Source organism: Girardinichthys multiradiatus, chromosome 22, assembly GCF_021462225.1.
Source record: "Girardinichthys multiradiatus isolate DD_20200921_A chromosome 22, DD_fGirMul_XY1, whole genome shotgun sequence".
Classification (NCBI taxonomy): domain Eukaryota; kingdom Metazoa; phylum Chordata; class Actinopteri; order Cyprinodontiformes; family Goodeidae; genus Girardinichthys; species Girardinichthys multiradiatus.
This window is the reverse complement of record NC_061814.1, coordinates 38662638-38678562: the sequence shown is the minus strand read 5'-3', so window position 1 is coordinate 38678562 and position 15925 is coordinate 38662638. Positions and strand designations below refer to the sequence as shown.

The window sequence follows — 15925 nt, the reverse complement described above, 5'->3', positions numbered from 1 at the left end:
TGGCCTTAATTTACCTGTCAAAACATACCAAACCACTGAACTGAATTCAGTTATAATAATAATAATAATAACAATAATAATAATAATATCATTAACTAGGTGTCCCCTTCCCTCGGACCAGAGTCTCTGTGAAGAGTAGCACGCCGCCTTCCTCCCCGGCGTGTAAATGGGGCACACCCAGTAAGTGAGCCAGGCGTCACAAATAAATGTCAAGTTAGGCAGAATAGTAAGATACCTCTTCCTGTTAAAGGCCTGTTCATGCTTTCTAAATAAAATACTTGTTCGCGCACAAAGTAAATAATAATAATAAAAATAGCAAGTTCAATACAGTCAAAATGTAAATAATATAAAACTTGTTGAAGTTGTCCTCCACTAATAAATAAATAAATATTAGAATAAAACTATGAAACAATTTAAACCAACATAATCATTAATTACAAATGTGTGCTTAAGTGTAAAATAAGTAGAACACAATCATAAAGATAAGATTACAAAACAAATAATAGTTGTTCCAAAAGAAAATACTTTTACTACTACAACTATTAATAAAATAATAATACTTTTTTTGTAAACATTTAAAATAGGGCATAATACAGTATATCATAATAATTGTGATAGCATAATTCAAATGCAGTTAAAAGCCTTCAGCTGATTCAAAATGCTGCAACAAGAGGTCTGATGAAAATTAAAAAGAGAGATCATATTTCTCCTATTTTAGCTTCCCTTCATTGGCTCCCTGTTAAATCCAGAATAGAATTTAAAATTATCCTCCTCACATATAAAGCCCTTAATGATCTAGCTCCATCATACATCAGAGATCTGATTGTTCCATATGTTCCTAACAGAGCACTTCGTTCTCAGACTGCAGGTTTACTGGTGGTTCCTAGAGTCTCTAGAAGTAGAATGGGAGGCAGATCCTTTAGTTATCAGGCTCCTCTCCTGTGGAACCAGCTCCCAGTTTTAGTCCGTGAGGCAGACACCCTGTCTACTTTTAAGGCTAGGATTAAAACTTTCCTTTTTAATAAAGCTTATAGTTAGAGTGGTTTAGTTAATCCTGAGCTATCTTCCTTATTTTTTACCTCCGTCTTCTTCCCTCCCTATTGGTTGGAGTAAGGGGGAGTCAGGTTTAGCCTAAACCTGCTCAGTTATGGTTGAGGTGAAAACACACCCTCAATTTCTGCTACCTGTATGACCCCTTCTCTTTTCTAATGGTTATAATCAGTCTGACAGAGGGAGGTATCCCAATCCTTGTGGTTTTTAGTATAACAATGACCATCAGTGGGACCCTTTGTGGGGTTCCTTGAGACGACATTGTTGTAAATAAGCGCCGTTTAACTAAATAATCTGAACTGAAACTATCTGTGTAGTTATGCTGCTATAGGCTTAGGCTGCTGGAGGACATAACGACCACTTTCACCCTCTTCGCTACATTCTCACACTACTCTCCAATTTTGCATTATTTGCTGTTATTTCAGCTTTTAACTTTGTTCTCTCTTTTCTCTTCCTAGAAGCTACACCTGGCCTGGCTCTGTGTCTACCTGTGACACCTTTCTGGAGAGGGGAATCGTCCGAGCTTCTGCTGGTAACATTTTATTGCTCACCCTCTACCGATGATCCACATAGCCCTGTCTTTTAGTGTTTAACCCTTTCTCTCTCCTAGACATGGAAATTGACTGAGCTTTTACTGTAACTAATTATATGTGCTCTCTTTCAGACTCTAACCTTGAAAACTGGCTCAGAGTTTATCTGTTCTTTCTTTCTAGGTGAAACGACTAAAGGAGCTACATCCACTAACATTTACTTTTCCTTCCCATAGAAAGTGCTCCTGGATCAGTGCTTCTTTGTTCTCTTTGTGTCTCTGCTCTGTTCTCTCTAACCCCCAGTCGGTCGTGGCAGATGGCCGCTCACACTGAGCCTGGTTCTGCTGGAGGTTTCTTCCTGTTAAAAGGGAGTTTTTCCTCTCCACTGTCGCTACATACATGCTCAGTATGAGGGATTGCTGCAAAGTCAACACCAGTGACTGTCCACTGTCTCTACATGCTCATCTGGGAGGAGGGAATGCTGCAAGTCACTGACTGGATGCAATCTGCTGGGTTTCCTTAGATAGAAAAACTTTTTATCCAGTTTGAATAAATAACTGAATCTGACTGCACTGTTCAATGGTTACGATTAATTGGAATGTATGAACCTGACTGTTGTGAAGAACCTTGAGACAACATGTGTTGTGAATTGGCGCTATATAAATAAAACTGAATTGAATTGAAAATAGATACAATACAATAATAATATAGAACATTAGTGGTGATAAATAAATAAAATAAAAATTAAACCAAAAGCCAGAATGAATAGACGGCTTTTAGGTTTCTTTGAAATATCGTTAAAATGCAGAATGCTCCATCTTTTATTTTCTTAAGCAAATTGTTTCCACTTCCTGTCTGTTTGGCGGTAACTGTTTGTAACTTAGTGCAGCTCCCACTCGCAGCAGCGATGAAACAGAAATGTGCTGCTGGTCTGTCTGCGGAAGACAGCTGAGCGCTACAAACATCACTGTTTGAACATCCATCTCCAACTTACGGAAGCCTGTCCGACCCAACACACCCACAAACCTACGTGCTGCACTTCCTCTCATCTCATCTGAAAAGACTTTATTTCACATTCTTATTTACTGGTGCTGCTTCTTATTATCGAGCAGGAAAAAAAAAAAAAAAGGACACGGGCAGATAGAAAGAAACATCCCCAAACCAAACGGAGACGGGTGAAATGCGCGGCTGCCTGTTTGTAAGGAGGAGGGTGTCCGACGCAGAGGTGTAGTTTCTCTCCAAGAGGCGAGGAATGCAATCTGAGCATCAATGTTTCACTGGGGCAAGTGGAAGAAGAGGATGGGAGCCAACAGTTCTTCAAAGAGACCAGTGTTCGACGAGAAGGAAGATGGTAAGCACTGGGAAGAGTAAACACATTTGAAGCAGTTATTTTCGTGACTTTGTCATTAACAGAATCTGCATTTAAAGCCGAAACTAAGATGCAAGTAAGTGTTAAAAACTGAGCACATCTGCACTTTTTTGAGGCTTTGTAATGTTGAAGTTCAGTTTCCTTTTTTATTCCTACCGGCTCTGCTTTCTTCATGTTGTGTAACCCAGATTAGAGGGAAGTAACATTACTTTTCCACTTTGATTTAAGGACTTTTGGAGAACAGAAGGTTTCTGAGCGCATCGTCCTCTCAGGTGTCCAGTATTTCCTATCAGCCATGACAGAAAATAGACACAAATGGGTGCCTGAATGAATCCTCATTTTTTAAATGTTCATTTTAGTTTAGTCTGAGATTATCACTGTATGATAATCTTAGGTAAGACACACAGGTTTTATTGAATGTGCATAAAAAAGCTCAGTGTTAACCATGGTCTAAATGCTTTTTTTAAGCAGGAATGTAAGAATTATTTCTGCTGCAAAGATAACCTGACATATTAATTCGTACCAGAGACTGGATGGGTCAGATCAAGGAGTCTTTAAATTAGCTACATTAGTTAACTTAACTCCTGATAAAGATGCACCGATCGTGCTTTTCATGTCCGGCACTGATTTCTGTTTTTCCCTGAGGTGTGACCTACCAGTTCAGTGAACAAATCAGAATTATGAACAATTTTGATTTGTTTTTTTCTACGGACTTTGATATGTGCTTCAATTTCCTTGACGGAGATAGAAGTATCCAACTGAATCCAATGGAAAAGGATGGAATTACATTAACCCCTCTTATGCATCCTAGCATATGTCGCCAACCTTTATCTGAGTTTTATTCAGCTCTGAAAAGTTCATCAAATTAAAAACCAAAAGTGATGGAAATTCTTAGTTCTAAACATTAATGATTGAAAAGTTTGTGTTCTTGATTTTATTGTAATTCATCATTGTTCTGATTGGCTTTAATGAGAGTTTGTTTTCATCTTGTTTTTGTGTTGTTTTTCAAATCTTATCTGATATTATTTATTTGAAATTTAATGAAAAGTTAAAAAAAAAAGTATATTAATAAACATGAAAAAATAAATCAGATTTCTTTTTGTACTTGATCTACTCATCAGCGATCAGAACCAATCAACTAGCAAATCTGGATTTTCTCTAAAATCTTAGTATTTTTCACACCTCACAATAAAGTTTGTTATGAAAGAGAGACAGTATTGGCTGCTGCAGCTTCCAGTCTTTTATTGAAGAACTATGAGCCATATTAAGCTGCTTGCAGCAGATTTGTTTATGACAGTATACATCTGTTACATTTAATTGATAAACTTGTTAGAAACCAGCTAAAATCAGATTTGGCAGGTCAGTCCTTGTTCAACAAGTTCCTAGTTTTGATACATTTAAGGAACATGAGAAAACAAATCTTATTTTTTTTATTATTTGACCTGCTGCTCATATTCAAAATGCCTGCTTTTGTCAAGCAACCTACAGGACACCCTTTCCTTTTTATTGACAACATTTGTTACATTTACTTAATTACATTAAAACAAAAATATGCACAGATTTGTTTCTATGTATTGCAGGACCCCGGATTCGTCCCAATTTGAAATCAGCAGATTAGTCCTCAAACAAAAGATCAGAGATCGGTATTAACCAGACAAACAGCCACTTTAGTGCATTCCTATGTTTTTTTTTAAGGTTTGATAAACTAAGATAAAGGTTGGAGTTGTATGCTTCTGCATAAATTGAGAAAAATCCAGTACAACCATAGTTTTCTGTTGGATCCAAAATTATTACCTCCATCAAGCAACTCACAGCACATTATGTTCTTTTTAACGCTTTTTGTATATAGTGTTGCATAAAAAAAAAAAAAAGTTTTCTGCTGAGTTTTTATGTGTTTATAAAATATTACAATCGGCCAACATTGGAATCAGCAGCTCGGTCCTCAAAAACAGCTGGATATTGGTGTGAGTAAAAAAAAGCCTGATCGGTGCATCCCTCCTTTTTATTTCAGATAGTTGAATAAAACTCGGATATATCTTTATGATTCATGCTTTGACACATAAATTGGACCAATCCTGTAATTTTGATTAATTGAATATTCATTTTACAATCAACATTTGTTGCATTTAATTGCAAAATTAAACCAAAATTTCCACAAATTAGTTTGTAGGAGCTATAGAAAATTGGAATTGATCAAAATCAAAATCACCACATTGGTCCACAAAGAAGACTCTAAAGTGTTATAGGCCTGTAAAAGGCTGTTCTGTGCATCTTTAGCCTAAAGTCTCGTCAGCGGTTGCAAACTGACATTTGGCTGTGCACCAAATAAAGTCAACATTGTTGTATCCCTGAGAGGCACTAAAAAAAATCTGTGGCTGCATAGCCCATCGTCGCAAAGGGAAAAAACTTGGATAAATGAGGTCGTATCGCAGCACGGATCCTGTCATATGTTTGTGGCTCTGTACACCCTCGTGCAAGGATAACCCAATTAGGTCTACAGCATTTCTGTCAGCGGCCTTGAAGGGAAAATGTCCAGCTCCATGGGTCAGGCTGCTGTCAGGGTGAGTAGATGTAAAGAGAGCAGAGAGGAAAGGAGTGGCCCTCCAGCTTTAAGTGCTCTCCTCCATGCAGCAGCTAATCAAAGCTAAATCCCACATCTAGGATCTTATGAGAGAGATCTTCATGGTGTGGCTGATTCTGGATGAATAAAAAGGAAACCTTTAGGAAACAAGGGGATCAGGTTTATATTTAAACATTGCCCAGCCCTCCATGTCTCCATCAGGCTGGTGCCACTCATGTGTGCTGCTCTACACTTAAATCATGAGGTCCATTATTGTCTTAATCACTGCTGTTATAATCACTATCATTATGCATATAGATTAAGCTAGGATCTGCTGCTCAGTGAAAAAGTGCGTTTGATGTAATTATACAGCCGGTACTGCTGGAACGTGATCTACAGTGTGTGCAACAATACAAACAGTCCTCTGTTCAGCACATTGTGAACTGTAGGCAGAAATTAATGTGTGTTAGAGTGTTACACTAATTACCTTGAACAGTTCAGAAGAACATCTGAACTGCGGACATCTGATTAGCAGAGGAAAGGCTGTGGTACTGACAGGTTCTGCCTGTGTCTCGGATGCTTTCTGTTCCAGGCTCACTTGGACACATGGCACTGTGGGTGTATATAAAGCCAGTGGTTAGAGCAAATAGGTATTAGGTCTGCTTTGTTGGACTCTTAATAATTTGTTCTTACTGGAGAGATTTCTGTTTGGATCTGGAAGCATGAAGCTCTGCTTCCTTCTGTCTATCCATCCATCCATCCATCCATCCATCCATCCATCCATCCATCCATCCATCCATCCATCCATCCATCTATCCATCCATCCATCCATCTATCCAAACTAAACTAACTGATTTAAAAAAGAGAACTTGGGAAACTTGAATCTGGTGCAGTATGGAGATCCCACTTGAAAAAAATCTTGACATGTTGGAATCCTACATTGAATAAAAGTAAAAAAAAATACTTTCCCTCTAAATCTCTGAAAACAATATTATCTAAGCTATAATATGCTTCAGAAGCTCATTGGTTATCTTTCACATACTAGCTTTGGTCCCTGACCTGGCGGTAAGCAAGCAGGATCCATCATGTGATAAATGTTTGAGGTGATAGGATAAGTTGTCCCTCATGGCTGACTGGGAGCTGTGTGTACTTTATCTTAACTGTTAGCCCCCCTGACTCCTGATTACACACTGACCAAAGAAATCTACTCGGCTGTTGCATTTTTAAATAGACACACATGATGTGAATATGCTGCAGTTTTCAGTAGAGTGTGAAGAATCAACAAATGTCGGCTCTAATTGAAAATGAGCACAAACTTGTTATTTTTGATTAGAAGAAATTTGAAATGCATGCTTGACGCTGGTGTTTCTGATTTCTGTGTTTTCTGTTTCTCTCTTTATCCATTTGATCATTGGTGCTAAGCCAAAGGCAGATTTGCACGTCTGTGGACAGTAAACATCTATGTTGTGCATAGGCATTTGGTGGCTGGATGTCTGAATGTCTGCTTTGCTGCGTTTCCCATCAACAATAAATATCTGAGGCACTGAAAGCAGATTTGGTTGAGGATAACGATAGACCCAGAGATGGATCTCTGATTACTGCGGCTGAATTCTGAGGCACTCCCTTTCTTTCATCTTTGTAACAGACTCTCATTTTTTTCCCAATTTCTTTATTCAGCACAGCTCCCTGTCTGCCTTTAGCTACAGAGCTGCTTCTCTGCTGTGACGCAGGATGGAGGAAGACTGTCCTGCCAACAGTTTGATCCCACCAGACCTATCTTTATGATTGGAGTGACTGTAGATATCACAACAGCTGGCCTTTAAAACAACTAAGGGTTTTTACAGGAAATTCTAACTGTTAATTATTGATTAAAGGAAAAATGCCGTCCTTTTCAGGTTGGAGGGGAGTTCCTGCCTCAAGTGGAGGAGTTTAAGTATCTCGGGGTCTTGTTCACGAGTGAGGGAAAAATGGAGCGGGAGATCGACAGACGGATCGGTGCGGCTGCCACAGTAATGGGGGCACTGTGCCGGTCCGTTGTGGTGAAGAGAGAGCTGAGCCGAAAAGCAAAGCTCTCAATTTACCGGTCGGTCTACGTTCCTACCCTCACCTATGGCCATGAACTTTGGGTCATGACCGAAAGAACGAGATCACGGATACAAGCGGCTGAAATGAGCTTCCTCCGTAGGGTGGACGGGCACTCTCTTAGAGATAGGGTGAGGAGCTCAGCCATCCGGGAGGGGCTCTGAGTAGAGCCACTGCTCCTCCACATCGAGAGGAGCCAGTTGAAGTGGCTCGGGCATCTATACCCGATGCCTCCTGCAAGCCTTCCTCGGGAGGTGTTCCAGGCACGTCCCACTTGGAGGAGGCCCAGAGGACGGCCCAGGACACGCTGGAGGGACTATGTCTCTCGGCTGGCCTGGGAACGCCTTGGGCTCCCCCCGGAGGAGCTGGAGGAGGTGTCTGGGGAGAGGGACGTCTGGGCGTCTCTGCTGAGTCTGCTGCCCCCGCGACCCGGTCCCAGATAAAGCGGAAGACGACGAGTATAAGTACGAGTACTAATTTTCTACCAAACCTTTAGTGTCTGGGCTTTACCAACTGAGTTTGACACTAATGGCTATTACATTTACCTGATCCAACATCCTGGCTCCATTCTGGTTGGATATTTAACTGCTCTGCTTAACATAATTGATAGAGACCATTAAAATTGGTGGATTTCCTAAATTTTAAGCTCCGTCAACAGGGTTGATATCAAGGCTTTGTGAAGTCAATTCCTGAAACTTCCCGTTAGCCGACTTCATCATTCCTGTCTGAACACTGAGCTGTGAGTACGTTTCAAACATCTAGCTGTGTATTTTAGGTAAAACTAAAATATTTGGAGGTCGGTCCTTTTCTTAATTATCGCATCCATTTTGTATACTACACCAGTACTACTGGTAGTGAAAGAGCCCTTCAACATGATGCCGCCACCACCATGTTTGATATTTGGCACACTGTTCTTAGGGTCAAAAGCCTCACATAGAACCAGCTTACTTACTGTCAAACATGGTGGTGGTAGAATCATGTTGCGGGGCTGTTTTGCTACCACAGCAGGATGCTGCAACTCCCATGCTTGATTATCGGTACAGGATTCCTTAGGATTGAAAGCAGAGAGGGGGTAGCATAAAGTCATGGGTCCGTTTGACTGCCCTACAGCATGATGCTACCACCACCGTGCTTGACAGTTGGCACATTGTCCTTAATATTGAAAAGCCTCTCCACTAAACAAACCTCTTATTCTGTCCCCTTTTGCCTTGTCTGACCTTAAAACCTTTCCTTTGGCTGGTCCATGTGGGTAGCTGCAACTTTCAGTAGAGCTTGAATTGGTCAATTTTCAAGCATGGGCTTTTTTGCTTGGTCAGCACTGTCTCACTGACTTGTACTTGGGTACAAATCCTGGAACATGCAAGTAAATGTGAATCTACAATTCTCCTTCATAGCGCTTTTCTTGAGTTTTACCTTTTTATTCTAAGAGTTTGTCAGTCCAACAAGTGATGTCAATTTATCCTGTTCGTGGAGGCAAAGAAAAACTAGCCGCAGTCAACCATATTTACTGTTATTAAAGAGACATGTTCAATTCAAACACTAAACTTTCAATAACCCTAAAGTAAAACATGATATATATCTGAAATCCCAGAACTGAAACTTGGTTTTGTGCTTTACCAGCTGTCCTGTTGGTTTCTTGTCTGTTAGGATTGGCAGACTGGCTACAAGTCTCATGTAGTGTTGTTTTTCTACTGTCTGACTGTACCTGCTGTTCCTGCTGACTGCAGACATTTAACTTGTCAGTACAATGGCTGTGTTCTCCTGGAACAATATTTTATAAAAAAAAAAAAGTTTGTGCAGAAGTTTTTTCTGTGGTAAGGTGCTTCTTTTCTCTATTGTTGTCTCCTTTTTAACTGCCAAACAGAGCTCTTACACCACATCTGATGTTGTCTCATAAAGGCTTTGCCCATTGCCACGCTTGCAGGCTCTGTCCACCTCTCCAGGCTTATGTAATCCAGTTTGCTTCAGGCAGGGAAAGTTGCAGCAGCGAAGGAGTCTTTATAGAGATGGGCTCAGCCTGATGCAGGTGATAGTTGGAGGGAAGGTCTCTGTCACCTGTTGAGGTGTGTCAGTGGTCCATGTTTCTGTCCATTGAGGGAGGATTAATACAAGGGGAAAACATTTCACCCTCTGCTGTCTTTGTTCCTTTCTAACTGTAGATAGAAAATGAAAACAGAGCTGACCTGAAGATTGTGCTTCTCTTTGTGACTGGGAAATGAAAGGCTGGAAGTGATAAGATAAACAGCAAACAGGACCTTGCAGCAGCCTCTCAGTTGCAGTGTGGCTGTATATCTGACAACCAGTTGATGCAGAAGTATATCGTCTTTTCCAGCTCGGCTCCTGCAGCTTCTAATGCCTTGCTGGTTCGTGACAGGGAGGGGCGAAGCAGTGCTTTTGCTCAACCTGCTCCTGTGGGGAAACCTGAATGAGACTGTAAGTACATCTTCACTGCGCTCAGGATCAGGCGTCCCCCCGCATCAGATGAGGAGGATTGCAGATTACAAAGCTAGCTTGAGCCGTGCGACAGGCTGGCTGATGGAAACTCTCTTTAGTTATGAATCTAGTTCATAATGCAGGGTTTGCCTGTGTGAGGATGTGGATGGGGAGGCCCTTTTGCTCTGTTGGTAGACAAACCCTGGGATCCAAAACCCCCCACTAAGACATAATTTCCCATAGAAACCAATTAAAACTCTTTTCAGATAACCCCACTGTCGCTGCATTGCTTCTACACTTTCTCCACAGACACACAAAGGCAACAGTGAAATTTGAACTACAACTAAGAAACTGTTCTTAATAGCATAGAGCAGAGAGAAACAGCGTCTGTTACAAGCAATATTCTTCTTTTCTGGCCTTAAGAAGGCAAAGCTAAAAACCTGTTTAGGTTACATGACTTAGGTGGCTTAATTCTCCAAGTACCTTTCATTGTCTTTAGGCTGGGCAAGGAGAGTATAAATCTATGAAGCAGCCCAAAGTCCCATAGTTACTCTGGAGAAGCTGCAGAGATACACAGCTTAGGTGGGAGAATCTGTTGACAGGACAAACATTAGTTGTGCACTCCACAGACTGAGTCAGATAAGACCAAAATCGATGCCCACTGTGAAACATGGTGGTGGCAGCATCATGTTGTAGGGAAGCTTTTCTTCAGCAGGGACATGGAAGCTGGTCAGGGTTGATTGAAAGATGCATGAAGCTAAATGCAGGACAATTTTGGAATAAAAAACATGTTAGATGCTCATCTTCCAGCAGGACTACGGCTCTGAACGTACAGCCAGAGCTTCAATAGAATGATTTGGATCAGAGCAGACTGATGTGGCCTAGTCAAAATCCACACCTGAATCTAAGTGAGAATCTGTGGAAAGACAAAATTATTGTTCAGTGATGCTCTCCATCCTATCTGGCGTAGCTTGAGTTATTTTACAATGAAGAGTGTAACCAAATAAATTAAGTGTGATTATTTTCTATTCTCTTCAAGTATTAAATGAAATGAGTGATCTTTGATTATCAAGTTAAAACACATATTATGATTATGATCAGTAATATGACTGAAATATGATTGTGAACTGATGACTAAAATAAAACATTAAGGTTTAAAGATTATTAATCAAGTATATATGAAAGACATAATGATAATCAGTTGTGATGTATGAATAAGAAAGGATGAAGTTGAAGTAATGGTTTTAAACTGTAAGTAAAGTAAAGGCTGTAACTAAAAGTTTGAGCAGCACCGATGTAAGAATTAAAGCCTCTGTTTAAGAGGAAGGGTAATGTTGAGTGAGATAGGAATAGAGCAGATGTTCAGGAATTGGGAAGTGACAGCTGTAGCCTACAGTGCAAGGCTGATGACTGAGGTCAGAGGAGAGGTCAGTAGACGGTTCAGGACTGAGGTGATGATGGCATGTCTGATATGCACACAACTCGGGAAATTCCAGAGAAAAGATCACCTTATGTCACGGGCGACCAACAGGACAACCATAGCAACAACCACTGGCCAATAAGCACAAAGAGTTTGGTGGAAATGCTCTATAAAATGGGCAAGATTAAAGGAACTAGTTGGTTGTTTCCTCGCAGAAGACCAGCGAACAAGATCGGATGGAGAAAGACGCTACGGATCAAGCAGAGGACCAGAGACAGCCCAGCTGATCGCCTGCTTTAAAAAGAGGATCAACCCGTGTACCCTGAAAGGGCTGTGCCTCGAAATTGAGAATCTGATTTCATCTATTGCCTTTTTACCCAGATTACTGAAGTGAACTTGATCAGTGAACAACTGATTGCTCTAAGTTTCAGGCTTCTGGAAGTCCTGAATCAACCTCCGTTATACCTCTAGGGTTTCCTTCAACTCTTCAGCCTCTGGAAGGTACTGTTTAACCATCGAAACCTGGAGCATCAGTGCCTGTCTGCTTAGAGGAAGAAAACTGAAGATTTAAGTTATATTTCCTTCAAGAAAATCCGCTCATTGTTACCCAAAGAAGCATCCCCATCGGGTGCATTCATGAGCCTCTGTCTTCAAAGCCTCTCGAAACTCACTAGTTTCAGCATCGGGGAAAGACAGGTTAAGTTGATTGATTCATTTCTATTACTGATGTTTTTAGGTGTTGTTGAATTTAAGCTGTTACTGACCCCTGCAAGAGCGACACTAAGAAAGCATATAAAATTATAGATAAATTGTGGACATTCAATTATTTGAGTCACCTTATTTTTAGTTTTTCGTTGGTGGTAAAAAGTCTTGTTGCCTGGTTCTAAGAGGTTTTAGGAGGTTTTTATAGGTTACCTTAAGCCAAACATGTTAAAACAGCGCCCATGGGGCTTGTGCCGAATCAAAATTAACCTAACCCATATACCAAGTACCAGTTGTGATATTAGGAAATGAGCAGCCGTTAACAGAAGGGACTGTCGAGGAGTGGATGACTGCTGTGGGCTACTCGGTCATCCTGACCTCCAGATGAAGAAGGGCGAGTCTTCTGGATGTAGGCTAGAGGTTAGGCGTGTCATTTCCCGACATCAGCTTAAGCATATCTTTCAGTAAACCTACTTAGTAAGACCTTCCAGGTTTAGGGAAGTCCGGACCCGTTGGATGGAAAGCTGGATTGAGCAATCCGCTTAGACATAGGGAAGTAGGAGGGAGGGGTTAGCTCATCGGACAACAAAAAGACATACCACTAACAGACTGTCTTTGAACTAAAGACTTTTCTGCCAATTGTAAGACTAGTGACGTTCTTAACTTCACATTTGACATTTGATGTAATCGGTGTACTCTAAAGTAAAACCAAAACGGATCCCCATTTCTACAGCCACCAAACAGAACTTGTTGAAAATTGCATTACTTCTCTCTATCAGATATTGCTGGAGGTGGGAGAGTTGTTTTTCACAGAGCGCTTTGAAGCACGGTCTGATGCATTAGCTTTTGTGTCTGATTCACAACCTAGTTAGCTGCTTTGACATGGCTTGACTCAGCACTTCCCTTTGCTCTGCTGTGATTTGTATTTATCTTCATGTACTGCAGTCAGAGCTGAGAGTATAAGTAACAATTTTTCCAAACGCGTATAACGGATAGAATACATCAGCAATAGGTCAGCAGATGTTCTCTGTGTGACTGCAAGTGGACATGACAGGTTGGTCAGCCACTTTGATGTAAGAACACCATCCACCCATCGCTGAAAGTCCTTATGTGATGCTCTGAGATCTCTTGTGCAGCCAGAGGGTTTGTCACACTCGGTATATTTACATGCACACAACACTGACGCAATTAGTCAGAGAAATCAGGGCGAGGCAGAAGATCAGAGTGTGCCTAAACCCAAGTTTACACTCTGCTGGCCAGAAATCAGATGCCTTCCATACTCTTTGTATTTTTTTAACTAAAGACGTTAGATCTAATTAATGTCAATACTAAGATGCAGCACTGCACATAATCATCATTACTGTCATTCAGCTGTACAAAGCCGCGCTCCTCTTGACTTAAGTCTTTCATGCCAAGTGCTCTCATTAAAGCTCATACCTACTTATTGTTAACTGGAGGGTCCTAGCCTTTCAGTGAAATTTTTTTCACAATCTTTTATCCAAAATTGGGGGGCTTACACATGCTTTGATCTCACCTAATGTCACCCACGCCCACCTGAATGTGACTGGATCACAGCAGAATTTTAAAATCTCATTTTAATCTGAGGGCAATCATGATGCTACTGAGACATTCCCCTTGCATTAAAGGGTTTAATCAATCAATCAATCAATCAATCAATCAATCAATCAATCAACCAATCTTTATATAGCACTATTACACACAGTGAAGTGACAAAGTGCTTCACGGATAAAATGAAACAACAAAAAATAAAAACCATAAGCAGTAAAGCACAATGTCCTGCTGCTTTCTCAGCCACCATGATACAAGTAAGGTAAGGTAAGTTTATTTATATAGCGCTTTTCAGTAACGAGACACTCAAAGTGCAGATGTCGCATCTACGGAGGTTTCTGTACCTCTGCAATCAGTTTCTGCCTTGCTTTGGAGAAAACGCCATCAGTATTTCCAGTATCTCACAACAGCTTGAGACGATTGAAGTTAAGAGGTTTCCTGTGCAAACTGCTGCACACTGCTGAACCTTCCATTTTGGGAAGTAGTGTTAACCTGATGCAGTTATCTATGAGGATAAATTTGAGGGTACAGTCGCAAAGAATTATGCATACAAAATCCCAAATCTGTGTGATTTTAGTGATTATTAAGAGCTGATTATGTCAAGAATCTGAAGTCTGAAAAATGTTTTTATATGAACTACGACAAATTATGTTTTAAACCCACTGCTTCTTCTTTTCCCCCTCCACCTGAAATGCAGCTCAAAACGTTCTTTAGTTTCATTACAGGCACATCTGTGCCTGATTATCTTGGATCACAATTTGGATCACAGCTGGAGGCCATTTTCCATTGCAGTAGTTCCCAGATGTTTGAGCCAGAATCTCACTGGGGGTAGCGAATATATAAATCTAGGGTGTTGAGAACCTTCTCAAAAATCTGACAAAATATGCTACGAAAATTGAAAAAGATAAAAAAGAAGCGTCCTTACAAATTACAAAAGCAATATATTTGTTGTTTTTGCTGTTAATGTTGTCATTATATAACCTGGATTAGTAGTATTTACAGCCAAAATTCAGGGTCACAAGACTCTTGCTTTATTATTTTAGGTCTGAAATTGAAAAGTTTGGAAGATGCTGCTCTAGGGAACCCAGGTTTTTTCAGTGTCTATGTGCAAGAGGCCTGATCAAGGCACTGTACTTTATTTATATGTTGTGGATTGTTTGATCTAGCTGTTTGGAAAACTCCTTTTTGTTGCAGCCAGAGCAGCAACAAAATGTGTTCCATGTCACACCTGTAATACCAAGAGTGTTACAATAACCTTTCTTGGATCACTGCTGTCCTAGTGTGGTCCTACTGAGGTTTTAGACTTGCCGTGAGACCAACAGGGCCTATCCTGCTTCACATTCTTCGATGACCAAGCCCTGCTGGTGCATGTAATCTACATATCATGGAAAAGCTACCACTGATACTACAAGGCACTTATGCTGCCTCCATCATAATGAACATCATGATCTCAACCAGGAAGATATTTGCATGTTTGAAACAATCAGAGAATGCTCCACCATGTACTGGTCCTTCTCAAAATATTAGCATATTGTGATAAAGTTCATTATTTTCCATAATGTCATGATGAAGATTTAACATTCATATATTTTAGATTCATTGCACACTAACTGAAATATTTCAGGTCTTTTATTGTCTTAATACGGATGATTTTGGCATACAGCTCATGAAAACCCAAAATTCCTATCTCACAAAATTAGCATATTATTAAAAGGGTCTCTAAACGAGCTATGAACCTAATCATCTGAATCAACGAGTTAACTCTAAACACCTGCAAAAGATTCCTGAGGCCTTTAAAACTCCCAGCCTGGTTCATCACTCAAAACCCCAATCATGGGTAAGACTGCCGACCTGACTGCTGTCCAGAAGGCCACTATTGACACCCTCAAGCAAGAAGGTAAGACACAGAAAGAAATTTTTGAACGAATAGGCTGTTCCCAGAGTGCTGTATCAAGGCACCTCAGTGGGAAGTCTGTGGGAGGGAAAAAGTGTGGCAGAAAACGCTGCACAACGAGAAGAGGTGACCGGACCCTGAGGAAGATTGTGGAGAAGGGCCGATTCCAGACCTTGGGGGACCTGCGGAAGCAGTGGACTGAGTCTGGAGTAGAAACATCCAGAGCCACCGTGCACAGGCGTGTGCAGGAAATGGGCTACAGGTGCCGCATTCCCCAGGTCAAGCCACTTTTGAACCAGAAACAGCGGCAGAAGCG

General features: G+C 40.8%; 1 protein-coding gene across 1 annotated transcript in view; it reads left to right on the top strand.

The window, feature by feature from the left end:
• Positions 1-2491: 2491 nt before the first annotated feature.
• LOC124859272 (serine/threonine-protein kinase 32C-like) overlaps positions 2492-15925 on the top strand; it is a 122113-nt gene continuing 108679 nt past the window's right edge. Inside the window, exon 1 of the mRNA XM_047351975.1 lies at positions 2492-2931. Within this exon, the coding sequence (XP_047207931.1) occupies positions 2850-2931 (82 nt within the window). The 5' untranslated portion in view covers positions 2492-2849. The remainder of the gene's footprint in view (positions 2932-15925) is intronic.